This window comes from Ictalurus furcatus, chromosome 1 (assembly GCF_023375685.1).
Source record: "Ictalurus furcatus strain D&B chromosome 1, Billie_1.0, whole genome shotgun sequence".
Lineage (NCBI taxonomy): Eukaryota > Metazoa > Chordata > Actinopteri > Siluriformes > Ictaluridae > Ictalurus > Ictalurus furcatus.
In genome coordinates, this window is record NC_071255.1 from 14,694,265 (window position 1) to 14,719,735 (window position 25,471).

Below are 25,471 nucleotides of genomic sequence, written 5' to 3' on the forward strand. Positions count from 1 at the left end.
TTATGTGTTTATTTTGCATTCATATATTTAAAATATCCCAAAAGAGTATACTTTGAGGCTTATTCAAATCCTCAATGTCATCGTGAGGTCAGTTAAGGCAACAACATATACCTTCATAATTGCAAATCATAATTGCAAATAGGCTGTACGGATGTAGGTCACTTTGCATTTTTCGTTTAAATGCAATGCAAAAATATTTTTTAAACCTTGATCGTAAAAATCTTATTAAGATACATATTAACGAACTCAGACCATTCTGGCACCACTATGATAAAACTGTCCAATTGCAAGAGCACCCAAAACCCAAAAGTTTTATTCTACAATTTAATACATTTAAGATCATTCGACAGGGACAATGCCCATGCAAATGCCCGTGTAACACCTTCATGAACGCGCTCGCACGCCCCTGTGCGCGTGAACTGCAGAGTGAAAGTCTACTCGCCCTTGTGAACGCGCACACAAGAGTGCGCGTGCCAGGGTTCTTACGCATGCGTGTATTTGGGAACGCGCATAGTCTGACAAAAGTTGGTGGTAAAACTCGGTCGCAAGATTAATGGGTTTCTTTTGAGCATCACGGCTGGTGGATCTTATATGGTGAGTTTTTTTATGTGGTGTGGCTCACAATCCAATTTGAGTCGGAAAAATACGTCGAAGAAAGTAGGCGGCGAGCATTTTCTATTTCATAGCTTATAGGCTATAAATACATATAGGCCTATATAAAATATAATTTTTTTAAAAAAGAATTATCAGTTAGCGAGCATGTGGACAAACTGTTCACAAAATGCGCAAATAAACTAGCCCGTCCCTGAGAATGAGGCGTTCCTCTTCGACTTTTCTCGATCAATCACGCGGACAGTGGCTCCTTTTGATTAAACCCCAAATTGTCATTGGACAGAGGTAATCATGTGACAAGCAATACGGTCCAATTTCAACCTTGTCTCCATGAAAGCAGTTTAATGGTATCGCGGTCCCCATACGGCCGTAATCAGCAAAATAGTGATTTTTTTTTACACCGGGCACAATATTTCATTATTTCTTCGTAGGTCCCAAATCTGTGCGCGGGGAATTCCTTTAAGACTCGGAGGAGATGAATTACGAATTCGAGCGAGAGACGGGCTTTATCAATAGTCAGCCGTCGCTCGCTGAGTGCCTGACATCTTTTCCCCCTGTCGCTGATGCATTTCAAAGTTCATCAATCAAGAGCTCGACGCTTTCACGCTCGACACTGATTCCTCCTCCTTTCGAGCAGACCATTCCCAGGCTGAACCCGGGCAGCCACCCTCGCCACAGCCGACCCAAGCAGAACCCGAACGGCGTGTGCCCGCTGCCCGCCGCCTCGTTACCCCCGGAGTACCCGTGGATGAAGGAGAAAAAAGCTTCAAAGAAAAACCAGACTTCAGCTGCAGCCACAACCGACCCTGCACCACTCTACTTCTCTCCTGAAGGTAAAAAAAATTGTAAATCTCATTCGAACACTCTATGTTTCAATTTTACATCATGTTATAGCCATAGGCCTATTTAAGTTATCTTTAAGGAATTATGGGCAAAAGTCTCTCGCTCCGGTGCATCAGAACTCAATGGTGTATGCAATATTTAATATGTGAAAGCATGACAAATTATTTGAGGGTGTTTTTGCACAACTCCTAAACTCTGTGTGCGCTACTTGTAGGGCGTGAATTTTAATATTTGACAGTAATGAAGAGTGATAGATTGGTATTACTCAAGTCGGCAGCTGGCGTGTTCATTAATCTTCTCGCGGGCTCGTCCGCACTCACACCGCACACAGCTCTCTCTCTCTCTCTCTCTCTCTCTGTCTCTCTCTCTCTTTCTCTCTCTCTCTCTCTTTCACACACACACACACACACACACACACACAGCTTTCTGGCACCGGGGCCGAGGACACAAATTATTCTCGTGCCGTGGCTTCATTCCCACCGACGATTTATGCCCCTTGCGAACCGCAATATATTGGACAAGTTTTGTGAGGTCAGCTGTATAGCCCCAGAGCGCGTTGTTAACAAAGGACGTGTGATAATTAGTGGCATATTGATAATATATAACGTTGCAATGCGCGTGCAGGTTCGCCGGAGGTTTCTGACGGTGGCGGAGGTGGCGGCGGCACACGCAGACTGAGGACGGCCTACACCAACACACAGCTCCTGGAGCTCGAGAAGGAGTTCCACTTCAACAAGTACCTGTGCCGACCACGCAGGGTGGAGATCGCCGCGTTGCTGGACCTCACGGAGAGGCAAGTAAAAGTGTGGTTTCAGAACCGGCGCATGAAGCATAAGCGCCAGACGCAGTGCAAGGAGAACCAGAACGGCGAGACGAGAGCTGTGAGCCTGGAGGAAAACACCGCTCATGGCAAGGTTTTTTACGAACAATCGGGAACGAACTCCGTTTCCGGGGCTCTCTTGGAGAACGAGAGTTACGCGTTCCAGCAGAACACTACGCAGAATGGACACAATGGAGAGTCGGCGAGCTCTACTGTTTCGCCCCTGAACAGTAATGACAAAAATCTGAAACATTTTCCCAACCAGTCACCCACTGTTCCCGTGTGCGCCTCTACAATGGCTGTGGACGGCGCAGCTGCTCGGGACAATAGCACTCCTCCAGGCCTGGACGGCCCCATGCACGACTTTCACGTTTTCTCCACAGATTCCTGCCTGCATCTCTCAGATGCCATCTCTCCGAGTGTGTCTGAGACGGTGGACAGCCCCATGGGTTTAGTCACGGACTCATTTGATTTCTTCTCGGAGACGCTCACGACGATCGACTTACAACACTTGAACTACTAACAGTTTTTGAGCACAAGGAAGCCCCGTTATCTTTCTCTACGTTGACGGATGGTCAGTCTGTTTTAATTATAACGTTTGAAAATTAGGCCTAGACCATTAGCCTGCGAAGGGTTAAGTTTAATATGAATGATTGAATGATTAATTGTGTTTACAACGCAAAAACAAAAAAGAAAGTGATATTTTTTCGTTTTATTTTTGTATAATCTTTGCTGCAGTGTGGCATATTTTCCTAAAATAAAATTTTTACATTGCTGAAGATAAAGGAAGGCCGCTGTGATTTGCATACATTTGCTAAATATTTATAATATGAATTCATGCCATTAAACAGCCATAAAAAAATTCATGCCATAAAAAAATCAAATGATCATGTGAAATAAATAAAATAAATGCTGTGGGATGACATGATATTCAGTCTAGTACGAAAACAAAAACATTTTTTGTTTCGGTAGACCCAATAATTTCTGAAGTGATATAAATAGCCTACATGCACATATAAAATCTCTGGAGCACGTTAAAGCGTAACAAGTGCAAGCTTATTGTGAATAACCGTCGCATGGGCTGCGTAGTTTAATATAAGCAAAATATAGGCAGAAAAATATATTGCTTGTTTTTAAAGAAAATTGTATCAGCCATAGGCCTTAACTGTTGAATATTCCATTAGGCCTAAATATGCAGCAAAATTATACATACATATATATATTATATATATATATAAAACACCACCAAATGTAATGAAAGTCCCTGCTGGTGCATGGCCGAGAAAACAAACTCTCACTGTATCGGAAAACACGGGTAGCACTCTGTTCAAGAGCTGTAGCGTTCAAGAGTTTAGCAATTAAATTTTATAGCCTATTAAACCTTCGACAGTGGGGTTAGTGTCGAAGCCGCAGCACAAGTAATTCAATCTGGAGCTAGGGACGATCATTGAATTCTACCCACTATTAGTCACTAGAATGAAATTAAATTTATTTGAGATTAATTTCGGAAACAGGAAATATTTATTTATAACGTGATCAGAAATTTAATTTCGAAAAACAACAGAAATGCATATTGTATAAATTCGATATATATATATATATATATATATATATATATATATATATATATATATATATATATATATATATATATATATATATATAAGGTTAAAGCATTTCAGAAAACTACTTTCCTTCACAGCCAACTCTTGCATGAGGCCCAAATATAAGCCAACTTTCAGTAATGGTGGACTGCCTCACCATACAACGCAAATTCCTCGCTAATGTTTATACATATACATTTTTCCTTAAATATTTTACAGAAACCTTTTTTTACTTTTACACTTGTTTGAGTATAAGTTTAGTACTATTGGCTGTAATGCGAGTTTTCCTTTAAAGTCTTATTAATTATAACATAATTAAATGTAAATATACTTTTATACTGCTTTACAATTACCGCTTTATAATTACTGGTTTAATTCACGACTCTGCACTGAGAAGACAACACCACACTTAACTACATGTAGAATCTATAGTTTATTATGTAGTTTTATAGAATTTGAAAAAAAACCCCAAAACTAAAAGCAGCCACGTGGGATTTTTATTATTCAAACAATTAATAGCCCATACTTCACTTTAACGATAAATTTATTTGCATGTCGTGTTTATCAGTGGGCCATCGAGCTAATACTTTCCAAACAGCTGCAGTGTTGCACTCCCGAAGTGGGTATTAAAATGGAAATGAGTTCCCTCTACTCTCTGGGGTCTGGACACTGGTTTTATCCACAGATAATGGAGCTAGTAAAGACTGTTAACTGCATGTGAACTTCTACAAGAAACATTTCCTGCTTTTCCAAATTAGTTCTACATGTCAGATTTACTTTCAAAAAGTGATCAGTGATCCAACAGTATTTTCACACATAATTAAATTCAATTCAAAATTAATTGTATTAAATAATATTTATAATCATACATTAACGGACAATTAAAAGCCAGGTGTTACTGGACACTGACTGGGAATAAATGTGATAATACATTGACCTTAATTTGGCCAACATTTTGAAACAGTATTAGTAAAGTGAGGCTTTGATTCAGTATATTGATATTGACATGGCACATCTAAATAATACAGGGAACTGCAGTCTAAACTTTTCTTAGTCATATTTACACATTTAGTGGATTCACTCAAGTACAGACTTGACTCAAGTGCACAGAAAGTCACTCAAGTATACAGAAATAAATACATTGCACAATAGGTGGCATTTACAGTTTTCTAACAGAGTATCCTGTATTAAAGTCAACTAATCGCAAGCAATACAGTCTAACACCCACTGGGCATAGAGCCACAATGAAGCAGAACAACAACTTGACTGATGTATTTGGACAGAAGAAGACACAAGATTGACATGCTGCAGTTAGTTACAGACCAGTGTTTCTCTGGGTAGGAACTCAGCATAAGAGTTGATTTGCAACAAGTTTATTTACACATAAGCATTACCCAGGAAAGTTGTTATCGAACAACCCATAAAGTAGATAAACTGAACATTTTCTTTTTGTGTTTTATCATTGCCATCTGAATAACATCAAGTCTACTTGTATAATATAATAATTACTTGAACTTTAGACAACAGCCATGCATCAAATTTTATTTGTACAAGTACAAATCTTTTAGAATAACATTCCGGTTTCTTGGTCTGTTATCCCAATCAAACGTTTATTATAGCAATTGAAGTAACACAATCCAGTAACACAAGAAGAAAATACTTTAAAAATTTCACAGTCAGTTTTTCACTGTTTAATGCTCTTCTCATGCCTATTAGCTGGTCATAAAGTTTGGTGGTCAGATCTCATGCCACATAACCTTTGGATAAACAAATAACTCTGTGATGTAGTGTGAGATAGTGACTCTGTAAAAAGTCACTATGAGTGACACAATTAACATTTTTATCTTGTAACATTTAAGCAGTCGATACCACATATAACCATGTACCATTTGACTACTTATACATTTAAGCTGACCTTATTTTGAAAAAGCATTTTAATGTTCATGTAACCATGCCTTTTTTTTTTTTTGCAGTTGTAGGAATATTTGATGTCAGCAAAGCCTTAAATGAAAAAGACTTTGTGCTATTTGCAGAAAATATAAAGACAGAAAAGTGCACAGTTCCTCCTTCTAGCATGCTGATGACAGAAAGGAAAACCCCATGGCTTGTCCACTAGCATTGAAGCTTATGCCTATGTAGCCATTTAAAGCCATAGTGTTAGACATTTAGTGGTTTCCATGGAAACACAGCATTTTTTTTGCAGTCCATGCATCATTCCCATGCAGGGCTTTGCTTCCCAAAGGCATCACAGAAAACAACCTTCATTAAATGGCAGAGCGAGTCTTACTTTTCACCTTTGATCTACTATAGGGATGTCATGCTGTAATGCTTCTGGGTAGCATAGATTGGCTGGGCCTTTTACTGTATCTCAGGTTAATTCTATGAAGTATGAAGACAAGCAAAAGAAGTAGTATGAGGTACAGTGTATAAATCACAAGCATGGTAAGTAATTGTAATAGCATCAGGTGGATGTATTTATACACCTCAACCTTGGGAAGTGGTACAGTGGTGCACTGTGCTGCCTGACAGCTCCAGCTTTCCTGGTTGGATCCTAAGCTTGGTTTAATGTATTTGCAGAGTTTTGCATGTTCCTTTGTTCACATGAGATTCCGTCGGGTTCTCCAGTTTCCTCCCACTGTCCAAAAACAGGCAGGTGGGCAGAGTGACTATGCTAAAATGCCCCTAGGTGTGAATGATTGTTTGAATGTTTGTGCATAGTGCACTGTGATTGGCTGGAGTCCCATCTGGGGTGAATTCTCCTGCCTTGCTCCCAGTGTTTCTGGGATATGCTCAGGATCCACCGCAACCCTGACCATTATAATGCGGTTACTGAAAATGAATGAATGTTTAGACCTCCTTAACTAAACCATACCTTAGGCAAAAACCGGCCCCAGAAGATTCAAAAGCAAACCTCCTTCATGAAATTTACAATACAAATAAGCAACGGCTGAAGTGTTGCATTCTTTGCGTTAACAGTACTATTGTGGTCAAACAGCATGTTATTACATGTTATTGTTTTGATTTGATTGTAGGTTATGTCACCCTGTATATAATATGAAAGAATTAATCTCTGGGACTGCAGAGTGCAACAGCTGGATGGAAGTCGCTCACAGCTGCGTACCCTGCAGGTCTGAGCCAAGTTCATGAGCACTCTCTGAAGAGGTGTTGTAAGCAAAACCAGACAGTGAGGGGGTGTAAAGCTCAAAGCAACTGCATACACATTTCTCTTACCACAGAAGCAAACAAAAGGGATTTCTAAGCTTGAATGCATTAATAATAAATATAATGTCCATCAAAGGTGACCTTTTGTCGATCTTTATCTGGCAATGCACTTTGCCCCCCCCACCCCCCAAGATGTTAGGTTTCCATGTAAGCTAATTCTAAGCTATTTAAAAACAACACCTGAGCAGCTTAATCCTTTGAAGGCCAAAAGGTAAAATGCCTTCTCATCCACAACAGAGTTTATACTTCACACGTTTCACTATACCCTCCAGACAGGCTGAATTACAGTGGTAAGTGCAGATTGTCATGTGTTTGGGCTCCAGGCTTCAGAGGCTGCTTAGATGTTCTGATAGTGAAATGAGCTATCTGCAGCATACTGTAACTCATCTTAGTGACCTCATCCCTCTCAGCCAAGGGCTTGAAACCTGCAGTTATCCTGATGTTGTTGTGATGTTTTAAATGCATCAATGTAAACATGCAAAATCACGTATAATTTTATATTCATAGCACAGCTTTAATTCCAGAGACCGAGATGGCCATTGTAAAAAAAAAAACAAAAAAAACACCCTTTTTTGTCCCTATAACAATTTCTGTGTTTATGTGGGTGTTCGCATGGGGTATAATCTTGTTGAAACCTCTGTCTATGGCTACATTTTAACCTCCTGGCAGGAGAAACCAGGGGCAACAATTTCCTGGTATGCAGCAAAATTCATGGTACAACTAATCCTCCCAAGAGTTCCTGGACCACGAGCCACACAGCAGAGCCTACACATCAATGATCCACCACCATATTTCACAGTGAGTTTGGGGGATTTTCCTTGTATGTGGCCATCTTTTTGTCTTCAAACATTCTGATGGTGTGCCTCACCAAATGTTTGATTTATATCTCATCTGACCAGAACACAATTTAAATAAAAACAATTTATTAAGCTTGGTGAGGTTGAATTTTGTGGTTTCATTTCTGCAAACATTTCCAATGTTAGAACTTAACACTACAAAAATAAACAAATAAATAAATAAAGTGTGCAATTTTGAAACTGAAACTCTTCTTCCCCTCCCTGCTAGGCTCATGGGTCAAATGGGCCAATTCCTGACAAATGTCCAACTGTTCTGGACTAATTATCTTTCTATTATAGCACAGGTCATTCCTAATGATATTTTAACTTCTTGTGTTTTTTTTCATCCATTAACTTAATATCCACTATGTTTTAAAAATATAAGTCAGAGGTATCTTTTGTTTCAATTTTATTGTTTGTTCTCCATAGTGTTGCATAACAAATGGATTTTATTTGTGTGTGACCTCATATTTATATGTCAGGAAAACAAGAAAATACATGATGGATGACAACTGGTGAATTGAAATAGTTCTCATATAAATTTTTGCACATATATTTTGAGAGAAATGTAATTTACGTTTGTAATAAAATTTTTAATTGTAATAAAATGTTTTTGTTATAAAAAAGAAAGTAGTTTCTTACTGGATTTATTTGATAGAATCCTTTCTGCTCATTTATATCATCAAATAATTCTGGATGGCAATACATACATAGAATATATAATTAAAGTAAATGTATTCTAAAAAATATGGGAAAAATACATATATTACTGTATATATTTTAACAAAAATATATGGGTCACAATTATTGACCATGGAGACCTCTCCTCAATACAGAATCTTTATAGATCCTCCAGGATTCTATGTCCCCTCTTATAGACTTCTTTAGCTCACACCACAGGTTTACAATGGGGCTTAAGTCATTGAACTGGGCCATGTCAAAAGCCATGTTATATGTATGTTGTATTGTTATTTGTCCTACTGGAAAATGCAACCACAGCCCAGTTGTGGGTACTTGCTGAAGGCAGCCAGATTTTCTAGTGATAGTTTATGGAGTCCATGATGTCATGAATACCTAATGAGGTTTCCAGGTCCTTTGGGGGAAAAACAGCCCCACAAAATAACAGCTCCTCCACCATACTTAACAGTGAAGATCAGACTCTTTTCTGTATATCTAATTTTGGTTCTTATGAACACAGAACCTGTCTTCAGTCAGGTTCCAGTAGCATCTAGTCAACTCCATATGCTTGTGATTAGTGGACTTAGAAATGTGGACATCACAATCCTTATACAGAATATATACATATATATATATATATATATATATATATATATATATATATATATATATATATATATATATTATATATATATATATGTGTGTGTGTGTGTGTGTGTGTGTGTGTGTGTTTGGAATGTATTCAGACCCCTTCAGGTTTTATTGTATTGTGTTCCAGATTTTATTTAAAATGGATTAAATAGAATTTTTTTTGCCATTAATCTTTACACATAAATAAATCTCTCTGTCCCTGCTGCCAAGAAGTACCCCCATAGCATGATGCTGGCACCACCCTGCTTCACAATAGAGATGATAAATATGCACTCACCGCCCACTTTATTAGGAACACCTGTACATGAATGTGCAGTTATCTAATCAGCCAATCATGTGCCAGCAGCATAGTTAAAAAAAATACATGTAGATAACAGTCAAGACCTTGATGTAATGTTCACATCAAACATCAGAATGAAGAAAAAAATGTGATCTCTATGACTTTGATCATGGCATGGTTGTTGGTACCAGATGGGCTGGCTTGAATATTTCAGAAACTGCTGGTCTTTTGGGATTTTAACACATAACAGTCTCTAGAGTTTACACAGAATGAAACAAAAAAACAACTGTGTGAGCAGTTTCTGAATTTGGAATTGAACCCTCACAAAAACAGGTTTACGCTCGGTAATTTTAAGAGTTTTTTAGAGTTACGCATATATGGTTTTGATTTATGCACGTGTGTTTTTTGACGGTCTTTTTAATTCTACAGCAGTTCCTGAAATACTCAAACCAGCCCATCTGGTGCCAACAACCATGCTATGGTTAAAGTCACAGAGATCACATTTTCCCCACATTCTGATGTTCTAATGTGAACATTAACTGAAGCTCTTGACCTGTATCTGCATGATTTTATGTATTGTGCTGTTGCTGTAAGAGAGAGAGAGAGAGAGAGAGAGAGAGAGAGAGAGAGAGAGAGAGAGAGAGGTCACAAAAAGAAAACAAAGCTACCCACAAGATTTTTCTTTGCCCAACAGATCTGGAATTTTATATTATATTATATTATATATTTTATATATATATATATATATATATATATATATATATATATATATATATATATATATATACACACACACAGACACACACACACACACACACACACACAGACACACACACACAAATTAAAGGATAAAGCAATGTTGGGCCAGCACCAGCTGCCAGCTTCAATGTGCCTTTACACACTATTCTATTCACTCAGCTGGTGTTTTGATAGAGAGCACTGTCTAACCCATCAGTCTGTAACAGGTGTTCAACTGGGTTAAAATCTGGTGACTATGAAGGCCTTAGTATATTTTTTACATTATTTTCATACTCAACCAACTATTTGTGAGCCCTTGTGCCTCGTGTGGATGAGGACATTGTCAACCTGGAAGAGACAACTCCCATCAGGATAGAAATGCTTCACATTCAAATCCAGAAGCTTTTTTTATGCTGTAGTTGTACAGACATTATTTCCAAGGGGTGACACATTGCTCTATATACTGTATGCTGCAATAATGTATGCTGGAATACATATATTCCTTTGCTATCAAAGCAGTGTAGTAATACCGCTTTATATAATGTGTTTTTTTTTTTTTTAATTATCAGTTTAAAAAAATTTACAGGGATCTGCTGCACCTGTAAATAATATCTGTACCCCATATAGCATAAAGGTAACAGTGCAACTACCCGCACACACCTTCTAGTGCCTGGCAAGATATAAAAGCCATACAACCATAAGAAATCAACCTGGCATGATACTGTACACATAACAAATCTGTATACCTCTGTTATATGCTAAAAAAAGAACCCCAATATAAATATTTTCTTTTGACACAAAAATATTTTTATATAATCAAAACAGCATTGTTGTTTTGACAAACAATATTCCTGGAATATCCCATCCACCCACCCACACACACACACACAGAGACAGACTTGCACACACACACACTCCCCCCTGTAGGTTGGTGCCAGAAGCTAAGATGTGTGAACTGAGGTGAGTCCAGATCAAACAAGGCTGTCTGAGAGGAGATGAGATACGAATGCGCCGCCCTCTTCTTCTAAAGGTCAAAGGTCACTCCATCTCTCCTCTCCCCCTGTGTGCTGGATGGAGCTGTGGCCAGGTCAGCTGTAGTTCAAGCACTGTTGAGCAGTTTTTAAAAGAGAGTGTACCAACTCTCAGTTTGTATTGCACATATGCACTTTCAGCAAAAGCACTACTGTAAATTCCAAGCCTTAATCATCCAACCTAGACAGACTGCACTAATTATTATTTTGACTTTAGCTTGGAATAAGTTAGCTTGTGCTGTGAGAGGATTCTCTTATATCCAAACCCAAAGTTTATATCCAAACCAATTCTCTCTGTTATCAGACTTTTCAGTGCTAACCTGATTGTTTCATGATGTTTTATTCCTTACAAAATGTACAGTATATGTTTACGAACAAAGTCAGACAGTAATTCAAATTGTTCTGCTTCCTGAGAAGCAGAGACGGAATAAGAGAGAAGGGGATTGGGAAGTGACACAGTGCAGGTCTCCTGGCAGGTCATCAGAGGCCTGTACACTGATGTGATCTCTGTGAAAAAGTGCAGGACCAAGGGGAGAAGGAAAGAGAGAGTTGGATGGTTGTGTGTTTTGTGGAAGCCTTATATAATCCTGAATCTTCACCTGCCCCTTTTTTGGAACAAGGGGCCCCTTCATTAGGTTTTCTACTTCTTTGCTGATTTGCTGTAACACACAATTTGTAAACATAACATTTAAAAACATGCTAAAATGCTAATAATGTCTTACTGGGGTGGCTAGAGGGGTGGCCATGGTCCACCAAACATCACTGACACCAAAGAAAAACGGTATTCCCTACCAAATACTGATCATCATTTGTCACCATCACTCATCTTTACATATTCATGAATGAAACACGTCCATGATAGCTGCCAAACACCGAAATGAGCATGCGCAGTCGCTAAACACTATGTACGTTCTCCATAGCGTTTTTTCACCAATAGTTTCCACTCTACGCATGTCTACTTCCGTGTTCCTCAATCAGTTAACTTAGAAACTTCCGTGTTTCGAAGGCTACTGCGGCCAAAGGCGTTATATTCATTGCCCTACCCGTATTCCTATAACCCCCCGCCTGCCTGTGGTAGGATTGGCTAGAAGCTCATACATGCGATGAGATCAAACGTACAGACCACCCACTGCCCGTGAATATGAACTAATAGCCAATGGGAGGGCAGGAGGTGGGATATGTCTGAATACGGGTGAAAAAACTAAAACCAACGCTGACCGGAGAGAGAAAAGCGCACAGTGGCAGAATGAAGGCCATTCCGGAGGATTTAACCACGCTCGTCTCAGGTAGCAGATTGTCGCAATCAAAAAACAAAATTTACGATAGTAATATTTTTTTTCTCCCAAATTAACTAATATCATAGCGGCGCAGAAATATCAGAAACTTTTGTCTCTAGTTTATTAGCTGCGGTTATTTGGCAGAAAAGAGGAAGTCGATGGATGAGATGTGTAAGAGAACTGACAGAACACAAACCAGTGAATGAAAGTACATACATTCACGAAATGGGCTATTTTTGTATTTTAAAACTTTGTTTAAAACTTCTAGGTGAACTGCTGTAGTCACATAAGTGTAACATGAATTTTGTCGTATTATTGTTTATTACTGTTTACTGTTTATTTGATTGAGTCTGAGAGTAGTGTACTTTCAGTTCTTCACTGACATACACTGGGATACACTTCCACAGACCTTCATAGGTGTGAAAATAAATTGTTATTGCTCTTTATATCCAACTAGTTTGATGACAAATAAATAAGTATATATTTAAGTATATAAGGCTAATCTGGATTTTCAGATTTGGAGGCATTTCTGACAGAGGTTCTGAAAGGAGAAAATCTGAGCAAGAAGGCGAAGGAGAAAAGAGATACTTTTATAAAGAGGATAAAGGATGTCAAAGCCAGGTATGAAAGAATGTATGTGCAGTATAACATGTAATATGGCTGTCTATAAAGAATTCCGTCACATATGTTAGCACTGGAGTCATTACATGTAAAATAAATAAATAAATAAATAAATAGAATAAATAAAAATGTCCTTTTTTTTCAGTTACCCTCAGGATTTCAAGGAAAAACGTAAGTTTTTAGGTTGTATGTCTTTGTTCCTGATGGATGGAGGAGGCTTACATTCACATTACAAAAACAGGGAAGTTTGCGTTCAGCACATTACTGCAGCTTCTTCCTGGCACGCAGCACACTAAATATATTGCATGTGCAGACTTTTGAGCCCAGCAGAGGTAGCTGGCTGCACTGGTTTGTGCTCATTAAAAAAATGTATATTTGAACATGCATATATCAACTGTTGCCTTTGAAATGTGATTGATTTTAGAGTACAATGATATATTTACTATTTTTACTATTTAATGGCATTTTATCCTATTTGTATACCTGTAGATTGTTGGATGACAAAGGCCACAAGCAGTTCCCCATTATTCCATTTGCACATATTTCCCTAAACAGGACATCCTAGTGTCCTGAAATATTCTATTATTGTAAAGGCATGAAAAGGTTGGGGTAACAGGTGCACTATTCAGTCTCATTTTGCATTTGGCTATCCAAAACCTATGCAAAGTAATGTGTCTTTTGTATGTCCATATGTTTTGGTTGACTGCCATTCTCTATGTAGTGCCAGTTTAAGAAAATTAGTACTGTGTGCCTTTCAGGCATGACAATGAATCCTGAATGCAATCATGTAACTACGTTTACATCTTGCTCATGTAATGTCAGTAAAGAGACCTCAATTTGCTGACATCCATTTCCTCCAATGTCAGTTGGCAAATCAGTAATGAAAACTTTGTCATGTAGGAGATGAAGAGTGGGATGAGGTTGAGGAAGCAGACAGCAACAATGACGGCAGTTCGCTGCACTCTGAGCGCATGGATAGGGACGAGGAGCCGGCATACGATGGTAGGTGCAACAGTAATGGCCTTGTACACAAGCTGTAATTTGGGTAACAACCGTATTGCACAACTGTGACTCAAATACTTCCTTTAAGCACTTTTCTTTGGATGAGGCTATTGTTAGAAGCAGACTAGACTTTGGTGGAAAGATTACACTGCTGGGTTGGTACTGATGCTTTGTTCATCAACAGAAAATGGTCTGCTAATGTAAAACTAAAGCCACTGAAGCTCTATTTTGGTCAATATCATCTTTTCGCACGTTTAAACCTAGAGTGAAGTAGTGGACAAAATTGCGTATTCCAGTGTAATGCTTAATTATCTACACTGCCTGCTTGTGTCTCAACGAATGTGAAAAAAATGTCTTGTCTTTTTTGGGAATTGCTGTAGATCAGTACATGAGTTGAAACGACTGTTTGAATGGTTGCTGTAGCCTAGCAACAGGCCCAGGAATGACTAAAAAGCACAGGCGGCAGAGCCTAAGCGTTCCTTTGTCTTAGCACAAATGCTTTATGACATGGACCTCAGACAATGTCGCCCACAGCCAATGTCATTTCAGACTACTATTTTCATTGGGCACAGCTAAGAACATCCTATTGGATGAAGCTAAACCAAAGAAAACCTGTAAATCTCCCTTGTTTCAAATCGTGGTGCGTATCTTATCACATGAACCATGCAAAAGCTCTGGCTGCACTGCAGAGAGATACTACTGTGTGAAAGTGTGTGGTTTTGCTGTGTCTATTTTAGGTATGCATTTTTGTGTTTGTCTGCTTGTGCGGATGTGTCTTAGCCTTGTGTGAAATTTTATTGCCTTGAAACATGGGGGTGTTTTATAGGCCCTTTTGCCCCCAGATAGCACAGCTGTTCCTGCAACCAGGAGAAAGTGCTCTGAGCCAACACTGCTTTTCAGGAATGAGATTAAGCAAACTTTGAGGTTAGACCTAGGGGTGGTTTATTTTACTTGGTTCCATTTCAATCAAGGCGTGCCATCTTTTTTGATAAAATGACATGTTCAGTGAACATAAATGAAATTGTTGTGAGAAACAAGAACGATCACAACAGACAAGAGTAATCATATAAGTAATGTGCATCATGAAGATGCTTTTCAAGCATCTTGGCAAGGTTTTTTTTGTTCTTGCAGAATGTGGTTTACATTCTCACACAATAATTTTAATGTGATATAGATGCAACTACTGTAAGATTATCAGATAATTTTGCTCAAACCTAGCACCTCTATAACTGAAGATCCAAAGATAATAATGGGATTCGTTGGAAAGCTTAAACACGGATTTACATTCGAGAATAATAGCATAGTTATTCAGAAGGTTTTTGTCTTATTCATTGTCTGCATTGAGTATTTCCATGCCTCTTTGTCAACAGTAGTGATTGTGGTAAGGGATTTTTGACTTGAAGGAGGTCACTCATTCATCTGGACTCCCACTCTCATTCAGCCATGCAAATAGTGGATTATAAACAAATGGTTTAGGTGGGTTGTTCAGCTTTGCAATGCAAATAAGGGCTGCACATGCGGTGCATTCTGGTGATCTTTGGTTTGTAGAGTGTAACCCTGTGTAAACCAGTGTACATGATTGAGTAACCTTATTTTCATTCTATTATTCATCTACAAAACATGATTTTGCCATGTTTAAGTGATGAAGTCTGTGAGACTAGTACAAACTGTATTCTAAGCCCTGTATACTTGGTTTATTCAGGAGTTCAGCAGGCTCCTCCAGTAGCAGCTCAAGATCTTCAAGCTGTGTTCAAGAGTGGTTACCTGGAAAAACGGAGAAAAGGTTGGCAGCCATTCACACCTTCTAAACAGATGTATTTCAGCTTGTGTGTGTGTGTGTGTGTGTGTGTGTGTGTGTGTGTGTGTTTTTAAATACTGTAACCTGTAAACATGTGCCTTCCGGCAGATCACAGCTTCTTTGGCACAGAGTGGCAAAAGAGATGGTGCGCTCTGAGCAACCACACATTCTATTATTATGGCAGTGAGAAAGGTATGATCATTTCTATTTCTAATGGGTTCATGTGTATTTCAGTTAGTAAACCACAGAGAATTATTTTTCTCAACTGCTGGATTGTTTAGTGGACTGTTGACTAAGTGTAAACCTGTACATGCTTATCAACAAATTAGCTTAATCAAACAATTCTCATAATTCTGATTAATCTCATCAGATAAACAGCAAAAGGGAGAGTTTAATATCAGTGGTTATGCTGTCAAAATTAACAACAGTTTGCGCAAAGATTCCAAGAAAGACTGCTGCTTTGAAATATCTGCTCCCGACAAACGTGTTTACCAGGTAAATGTCATCGTCATTGCTCTGCTCATATAAAATTTTCGATACTTGTGTAAACACTAAAATATCCACTTATCTGAGCTGAATTTGGGTCTATGATGATGGCTAATTGTTACCTCAATCTTTCTTTCTCTAGTTCTGTGCCTCCTCACAGAAAGAGGCAGAGGAATGGGTAGAGCAGATTAGCTTTGTGATAAAAGGTGGGAGTGTGTGTGTGTGTTTTAAAAAAAAATGTATTATTTGGTATTTGCTGCCACAGTACATTGTAAGCTAACACTTCTGCACTCATACACAGACATGGAAGGAATCATTCCTTTGGAGGAGGAGCAGGACACCTACGATGACTGCGTACCTTTGAGTGCAGCATCCATACCTGCACCCATGCCTGCACCCATTGATGACGATATCTATGAGGAGCTTCCTGGTTTGGCATCTTAAGCTAATATAAGCCATAAAGTTTAAAAATAAAACCTAACACTATCATATATATAAAGTTTCAAGACTATGAACCCGTGATGAAATTTAAGGATGACGTGTAGGATACGAATAAGATCCCTTTAGCATATTTCTAATAGCAAATGTAAAACTTGAGGGTAAATAAAATCTGAACCTCTTAAATGAACTAATTTCTTTAATTTAACTTATGTTTCTTTGCTTACCCTTTTCTGTCTCAGAGGAGGAGATGCCTCACACTAATAAACCAGCACCAGAACCGGTCAGCAAACCCCCTGTAGCACTTCCAGTGACAGGTAATTGCACTGAGGCCACCAGGCCTCTCCATACTCTTTCAGCCCTGTAAATCTTCACTTCGCTGCTGACTCTGTGCTGACCAGCAGAAGAGCCCTGGCCCTTGCCTTCTCTCCTGTGATTCTGGGGATTTTAATACAACGATTCATTAAAAGTTAGAGAGAGATAGTGGGAAGGATAGATGGATGAGTGCTGGTTCTGCAAAAGAGAAACAGAAACAAAGGATGAGTATTTGAGTTTGTTGAGGGAATTTTTTTAGGGGAAAAGTAGAAAAAGCTCAGTCAGAATAAAGATGGATGAATTGATGGATGAGGGACTACAAGAATCAGATAGAGGAAGGCATGAAAGGTCTTTTAGGTTCCACCATACTGGACTGTTATTAGCACTGTAAACATATCTCTCTCTTCACCTGTACAGGTTTGCAGAGCTGCTCTCTCTCTCTCTCTCTCTCTTTTACATTTACATACTGGCATACTTTATTTGCATTTACATTTACAATTTCATGTTCTCATTTGGCAGACACCCTTATCCAAAGCGATTTACAAGTAAGGCAAAATACAGTGCAACAATATCATTGTTGAAGGAGCTGAATGTATCACAATTGCTGCACGTTTTTACCAGTAGAGCAGAAATAAGGACAAGGTACAGTAGTTATTAGAAGAATATGGACATTTTCAACTAACCACAAGGGTTGCAAGTGTAGTACAATGCTGTGCTAGTCATATTAAAGTCAGTCAGGCTCTTAATGATGTAGAACTCTAGAATTATTGGTACCCTTCATGAAACTATGCAAAAATAAATTATATGAACATGACACAGAATTGTTTACACAATTAAATTATTGTCTAATATTATTCTCACTTAAACAACAGTAGGAATGTCTTTTCTAAAAAAAAAAAAACCCAACATTCTGATAAAAAGAAATGTAGTTTTCCATCAAAAAATAAACTCCTTGCAGAAGCAATTAAAATTTATGCTAAAACATAGCTAGAGATAGATCCTATAACAAGATTTGCTGTGGGACTATTTTGGTTTGTTATGTGTGGTTTTTGAAGGGTTTTGTGTCCCTGCTTGAGTGCAGTGTGTGCCCTGGTGAGTTTTGGCCACTGGGCAGGATTTGGTAGGCACTGGCAGGAAGTGGAGTGGAGAGGCTGCCAGCGGCACTGTGGCCCTCCCCGGCCCTCTGCTCTCAGCTCACAGCACAGGAAGTCCTGCTGACAAGAGCCATGGCTCAGGCAGGATCTCATGACAGATGCTTAGGAAAAGGGGCCAGCAGTAGAGACAAGCATGGTGTGGGTAAAACAAAAGCTATAACTGTAAACCCTTTATGTTGGGATAAATGTGAATTCACATTAATCAGTTTGATATGGCTCAGAATGTGGCAGCAAGAGGCATACTCTAAAACTTGGGGATCAATTTGGAAATCAATTTAATATTATTATATGAGTGCATAAAGACTCCAATGTCCACAAAATGAAGATAATTGACTTCCTTGACATGATCTGATGTGAAAGGAAATGCTTCGCTCTTGTTGCTGAATGAGCTGTGTTATCTGTTATTATAGAATATGTGTGTGTGTATATATGTGTGTGTGTGTGTAATATATATATATACACACACACACACACACACACACACACACACAAATATGTGCATGATATGTGTATATACAAATGCATGTTGTATTTCTGCTAACTCCTGAGATAATTACTAACATGTAGGGTCATTCCCACATTCCTAAAAAAGATTTAGTAGATGGCCTAATACCTCTGGAAAATGTTGTTATTTTGGACCAGGGGTTCTCAATTTCATACCTGTGAATCCTCTGCCTGGCACACTTTCCTTAGTGCAGACACATCAACTAATTATTAGGCCCTATACGAGTTAGATCAGGTGTGTCAGCAGTAGGTAAAACTTCTAGCTGTGCAGGGTAGCAAATCCCCAAGACAAGAGTTAAGAGCCCTGCTCTGGACCCTTATTTAGCCTATTTTTGCTCTCTGCTGCCCACTGCTGGTCTTTTAATGCGGTGGAAAAATTGAATGAATAACAATACAGCTGCAAATATTCTTCCTGAATTAGTATCTTCTGTAGTAGTAGTAAACTCAGCTAAATTAGAATTATAAGCCACCTATATTTAAACATAAATTAGTGATTAGCTAAAGATAAATCAGTGTACTAGCTTATATTAAAAATAGATAATCAGCATTAGAGCTCATATTTATTCTCCAACATTTTTGATACTCTGAAAAATGTCTTTCTTTTTTTCCCCACACAGCAGTAAATAAGAGCACAGACTACCAGAACTACTTCCAGGGTTTGTGGGACTGCAATGGAGACCAACCTGATGAACTGTCCTTCAAGAGAGGAGATGCCATCTACATCCTCAGCAAGGTATGAGAACAGCTGGAAAGTTCTGGAGGCTTTAAACGTTACACTCCAGATTCAGAACAACATGTAATACTTCATGAGCTAGTGTTGTAGTGTACAAATAGCTAATAAATTTGCAAATACAGGGTTTAGTAAGGTAGTAATGTCTGTGTAGCTTTGGATGATGTGGTGATAGTGACTGTTAACAGGTCAACTGTGCTTCCTGTCAGAGGCAGTACTGTACTCTGAATGTTAAACTGAGATGAACCTTCTCTTGGAGTGCAGTGATTGGATTAGTCTTGTCACTCAGGAAACTGTTTTAGTGATTTTGGCCTGGAGCGTCGTGTGACCTGGCAGCCTGTAGCATTCTGCCACCTCCACTTCTTCCTTATCCACAAGAGTATGTGTGTGTTTCAACAGAGTCCTTCTGGGAGGCTTGATGCCATGTTTGGTTAGGTCTGCCATCCGCTTACCGTCAGCATGGCTCTGTCACTCCTTGTAACTGTGTATGCCTTTAATGCCAGTTTGTGTTCTGTGGAAGCTCTGAATCCAACTTTAGATTTGCACCAGGTGTGCTGGAGAATAAGTTCCTGTACCTGTCAACTGGGATGTGTCGGCCAGCTGTGATGAGCCAAGCTCTGAAGTTCGTACCTAGCTAAGAGCATCAGCTAGGTAAACCATCTGATTAATTTAAGACAGGGTTGGCCTTTTCTGTTCCTGGAAGCATGACACTTCTAGCTTGGTCTGACATTTTCGCATTATAAAAAATATTTTTCCCCTTAATTAGACTTGATCATCGATGCACTGGTCTGTTTGTCTTCCTAGCTCATGAGAACTTGTTAACTAAAAACAACTTGGATTGATATGTTTTCACCAAATTCACAATGGTTAACTCAGGGTTTCTTGGTTACCTTGGACTGTCCATTGGCTGCACTAATTGCCCCTAGGTGGGAATGACTGTGTGAATGTGAGTGTGCATGGTGTCTTGGCAATGGGCTGGTGTCCCATTTAGGGTTCTCCCACCTTGCATCCAGTGTTACAGGGATAGACTCTAGATCAATCACAACCCTGACCAGGATAAAGTGCTTATTGAAGATGAATGAATAAACTTGGACTGATTTCTAATTTATTGTCTTTTAGCAATGGGTGAAAAAAAACTCTGGAACAAAATACGTAATGTGAACTATTGAATGTTTTTAAAATTCACTTACATTTTGATATGTAAATCAAACGCGGGAGAGTTAGAGGGCGTACATCACCCATCACCGTACAAGATAATGTGCCATCAAGAAAAGTGTCTCAATTCCAGTAACGTCAGCTGAATCAGGGGCACCAGTGATTTTTTTTTTTAGAGCAAGTCTGCCACCTGGTGGCTGGAAATGATAACGAGATATTTCACCAAACTGAGAAAGTTCAGGAATACGTTAAGTAATTTTAGTCATTTTAAACACAACGTTTTATTCTACACATAATATGTATATTTGACTATTATGATTCGCTTTTTTAGTTATTGTAATATTAATGTAGATATATAGTAGATATATATAATTTAGTTCGGAAGATCTATGTATTTCTGTATGTACATAATTTCATAATAACACAAATGATATTATTGGCTGGCTGATGCTGTGGTTTGTTGGTACTGTTTTTATTTTAGTGTCTGTCGGTGCTTGTTGCTTTGGCTGTTTGTGCTGAAGACCCTTCCCCCTCTTCTCCAGCCGCAGTGACCATAAAGCTGGTTGGATTTTAGTGTCCAGCTGCGGCTTATGGCCAATTCAGTGCAGTCTGGAGAGCAGACTAGTGGGGCTATTAGTGTCCAGGCTCCTTCCCCTTGGCCATGCAGCAGCTGCAGGACTTCCCCTGCCCCCTTCCTCACTATTGCCCAAGCATACCCAAAGCCACTCTTAAAGGGTATTGACCATCAGACCAGAGGGAGGTGTCAGGGCTCTAAATCACACACACACACACACACACACACACACACACACACACACACACCTCTTTTCAAAGCTAGACCAAAGTAAGTCTGATGACAAGTTATCACAGTTTGTGCATATTGTCCATTATTTATCAGTAATCATTGTAAAGCCAACTCTTATGTAATTTGAATAAAAATTATATATGCACATTATACATGCAAGCTTTGGACATTCTTTATATTTAAACACTTAGGTGGAAATTGTTCTGCGAATATTGTTCACCTTATTGGCGGCCTTTTTATAGGGTTTGTTGAATAGCTGTAAATTTCCATCTGTGACATGAATTTTAAGCATTTTTTTTGTTGATTATTTTTTTTATCCTATTCTACATATGGATGCATGTACATACCATGCATTAGCTAATAAGGTTCCATCCATGCTTAAATCACTTTGTACTATGCATTAGACATTAGCTACAGACTCATATGCATTAAGCAAATCATGTGGTCCAGGCTCATACATGTTCTATGAGCTGCAAAACGGTGGAGCCAATCCATGCACTTGCAATAAGCCATAGTCCCATTAGAGTTAGTTCCTTCTGATATAACAATTGATCTTAAGCAGATATGTGTGTATGTGTCTGAAGTTGGTTTGGCAGAGTGTGAGGTCTTTTCCTTTTGCTGTTTCACATGTAACACATGCCTGCTAATCTGTGAGTGTGGCCATTCCTGCACACACTCTCAACACTCTCTGACACCATGTGTGCCTTGATCAGTGGCTCGGCCTACAGCACCAGACAATACAATGAAGTGTGGCTGTTTCAAAGGACAGCAACAGGAAGCATACCTTTCACGTGGTGGATGTTTAATTCCTTAGCTGATTTGCACAACCTGTTGTGTTGTTATGTATATGGCATTGACGTATCCAATTAATAAAACTAGAAAACTGTTTAGGACACACTTGAGATATGATTTTAATATCACAAGTATGGTTAAAAAAAGAACAACTTGTTAGGTATAGCTTCTCTCATGTTCTTTGCTGGTATTTATACAGCACTGTTTTATGCTCAAGAAAAGAGAACACAGGTCTAGACTGTTGCGGGCCACTGTCTGTTTCTCCATTACAGTTTATATCTGTGGGAGCTGTCAGCAGCAGCATTAAGTTGCCTGGAGTTTTATAGGTCGATATGTGCTCATATGCACTAAGAGCTTGGCTATCTAGGAGCAGACATTTTACATCTGCCCCTACTGCACAACCGGAATCACTTAAGTTCCTGTGGGTCAAGCGCAGGACCGCAGAAAGTTCATATTTAACTTCTGCAGTGCTATAATGCAAACCACATCTCTTGTTTCATTCCACGTGGAGAGACATTGTCTCCTGCAATAAGCCAGTGAAAGAGGAAGGATGGATGGAGGGTATCTGGTCTGCTCGGAGGAGATCAAAGCCTGGTGTGTCAGAGAGAAGAGAGGCTATAAAAGTCACTGCACACCATGAAGAATCGGCTGCTGTAGGATGGAGTACACTAGATAGAGATGTTTGAGGCCAGACCAGCTTTAGCTCTTGTAAGGCTGGATTTTTCAGTTTAAACCTGGTTATGGATATTCTGTTACTGTAGATTCTGCTTTAAAAAACTTAATCAGTGAACACAGAAGCGGGAGAAGCCACATTTGAGCTGCAAACATATACAAACTTTCTGGATTTAGACCATTATCTTTAGTCAATCTGAAATGGAAGTTTGCAAGTATTGGAAATGAATACTTGTTTTGTATATTTGAACCTCTCATATATTTGGGATCTGAAAAATCGGCAATCCCGCCCACTGTGTTGTTTTCCCTTGTTCTCTGTTATCAACCTTTTAAACGATTCAATGCAAAGTCCATCTAAACATAATTTATTCTATTAACCGCGTTATTTCTGTGAAACATTTTAATTTTTATTTGCTTTTAAGTGGTTTTCTTTCCATTTAATGAACTCGCTGGCAGAGAACAAACATGAGCTGCCCTGCATTGAGCCTGTTTGTTGTCTAATAGAAAACCTCAAACACCCCAAATCCCCCTTGTGGCAGACCCCTGACTCTTGAAGATGTACCAGTGTGTTTGTCTTGTGTCTTTTACGTAATTGATTATAATCTGTCCTCAGTGTTGTGTTATTGTGTGTTTAGGATATGCAAATGTATGCTCTGTCACAAACAGATTAGATTAGATTTTGGTTCACTCCTTACCTCCTGACCATTCAAATATAATATAACCTGCTCAATGCATTGACTATACTGGCTGCAAACTTCCTGGCAGTCTGTATTTAATACAATTGATACTGAGCAGCAAAACCCCAAAGATTCATGTCCGTGCCTTCACTCAGAGGTCAGACTACCTAAGTAGTATGGTAGAGCTGGTGCTCCATTCCTCTTCCCTTAGATCCTCCGCTTCATCTACCGCTATTCCACTTCTTTTTGGGCACAGAACATTTCTGACGTCTTTTTTTTCTGCCTCACTGTTCTTCGTCAGGCAGCAATGCATTTGTCAGAAAATGGGGCTGATGATGTCAGCCCACAATCTGTGTTTTAACAACCTCCATGTTGTTACTGGAAAATCAAGTTTCTCCTCAAATCCTGAAATGTTGTTATTTCAGGATTTGAGGCTGCATGCTGTTAGTGATACATCTGTAAGAATTCTGTATGGAAGTTGCTCTTGGAAAATGGCATTGGGGAATTAGTATGACAGGAGAAAAGATAGAAATTTGAGGTGAACAAAGCTGTGAACGCTAAAAAAAATTTGACAGCTGCTTGCCTTCTGCTTACCTTCTGAATGCTTTAAGGTTTGCCCTTGTCTTGTGTCACAGCACTGATGGTTGAAGCTTTAATGAAGATGTGGAAACTGGCTTCAGTCAGGTGATTGGAATGTTTTTGTGTTCTCTCCCTCAGGAGTATGATACTTTTGGCTGGTGGGTTGGGGAGATGAAAGGTGTCATTGGCATAGTGCCAAAAAGCTACTTGACAGAACTTTACATTCTGTAAATGCCTTAAAGTAAGTATGTGACTGGAGGCCTTGTGTTTGTCACAGCATTTCTACCTTTTGTCCTTCAGTACTGAAAACATTTCAGCTAGTCCCATTTTACCAACAACTGTTTGTATTATTAACTCTTTCTTTGTGTTATTTATAGGGTCAAGTGAAGTTCCTTTAATCCTGCCTCCTTGAGGTAATGCATTTCGCATTAATTCCAGACTTTTTCTTGCCAAGAGGCTGGATTGTCATTTCTACCCAGTGCAAAGTGTACTTCAAGAAGACAAATATATTTAAAATATGTGAAAAGGTTTGACTAAAATAGTTGCTTTCTAAGTTAAGAGAAAGAAAGAAAGGTTCATTATGTTTGAATTACAAATTATGTGTGAATTGTTTGTTGAAAATTATGCTTATTATTATGGTTAAAAGTTATGCTTAAGTTATATTGTAAAAAATGTTATAATGAGCTATAAAAATAAAGCTTGTGAAATATAAAAAGTATCATTTTTTTCTGTGACTATTTATATGATATAGTTATTTGAGATCAGATCTCTGAGCAATGAAGGATTTGAGGTACAGCCACCAGGTGGCAGGAGTGGCTTAGTATTTGGTATCTTGTGTCTCAGTGAGGTTGTCTGCTTCTAATGCATGGAATAAAATTTTTATCAAAACCATCTTACCATTCTCTAGTATTGTTTTTGTAATGCACTAACATTAACACACTAGAAAGAAAGGATTTGCCCTTTTTATTCTCAAACATACAAACAAATCAAAAAGCAGTTATTTAGCTGCAGGATTGATTGTCTCATGTTTGGCATATTGGATTGTATCTTCATGGTTCATGTGCACTACTGCACTGACATCTACAGAATGTCTGGCCACTGAAGTGAAAAACTTAATTAAAAACATGAGTCAGACCATTACCTACTCAGAA

The 25,471-nt window shown here is 38.7% G+C and overlaps 2 protein-coding genes across 7 annotated transcripts; both read left to right on the forward strand.

Annotated features, from left to right (window-relative positions):
- The first annotated feature begins 407 nt into the window (after window positions 1-407).
- hoxa2b (homeobox A2b) lies at window positions 408-8,490 on the forward strand. Of its 3 annotated transcripts, none has more exons than XR_008386223.1 (3): window positions 408-1,445; window positions 2,080-2,849; window positions 7,781-8,490. XR_008386223.1 is itself a non-coding variant. In XM_053627934.1 (3 exons), the coding sequence occupies exons 1-3, from the start codon at window positions 592-594 to the stop codon at window positions 2,796-2,798; spliced, it is 918 nt and encodes a 305-aa protein (XP_053483909.1). In that variant the 5' UTR covers window positions 408-591; the 3' UTR covers window positions 2,799-3,121. The 3 variants fall into 3 exon arrangements, 2 of the variants coding, with proteins under 2 accessions (XP_053483909.1, XP_053483908.1); XM_053627934.1 differs by lacking the exon at window positions 7,781-8,490 and having other exon boundaries at window positions 408-594; window positions 1,250-1,445; window positions 2,080-3,121; XM_053627933.1 differs by lacking the exon at window positions 7,781-8,490 and having other exon boundaries at window positions 2,080-3,121.
- Window positions 8,491-12,490: 4,000 nt separating this feature from the next.
- skap2 (src kinase associated phosphoprotein 2) lies at window positions 12,491-25,035 on the forward strand. Of its 4 annotated transcripts, none has more exons than XM_053627935.1 (13): window positions 12,491-12,601; window positions 13,108-13,213; window positions 13,359-13,384; window positions 14,114-14,215; window positions 15,918-15,998; window positions 16,122-16,205; window positions 16,384-16,508; window positions 16,642-16,705; window positions 16,801-16,929; window positions 17,180-17,254; window positions 19,528-19,643; window positions 24,459-24,561; window positions 24,698-25,035. In XM_053627935.1, the coding sequence occupies exons 1-12, from the start codon at window positions 12,562-12,564 to the stop codon at window positions 24,549-24,551; spliced, it is 1,041 nt and encodes a 346-aa protein (XP_053483910.1). In that variant the 5' UTR covers window positions 12,491-12,561; the 3' UTR covers window positions 24,552-24,561; window positions 24,698-25,035. The 4 variants fall into 4 exon arrangements, with proteins under 4 accessions (XP_053483910.1, XP_053483913.1, XP_053483911.1 ...); XM_053627938.1 differs by having other exon boundaries at window positions 19,531-19,643; XM_053627942.1 differs by lacking the exon at window positions 12,491-12,601 and adding an exon at window positions 12,964-13,009.
- Window positions 25,036-25,471: the final 436 nt, after the last annotated feature.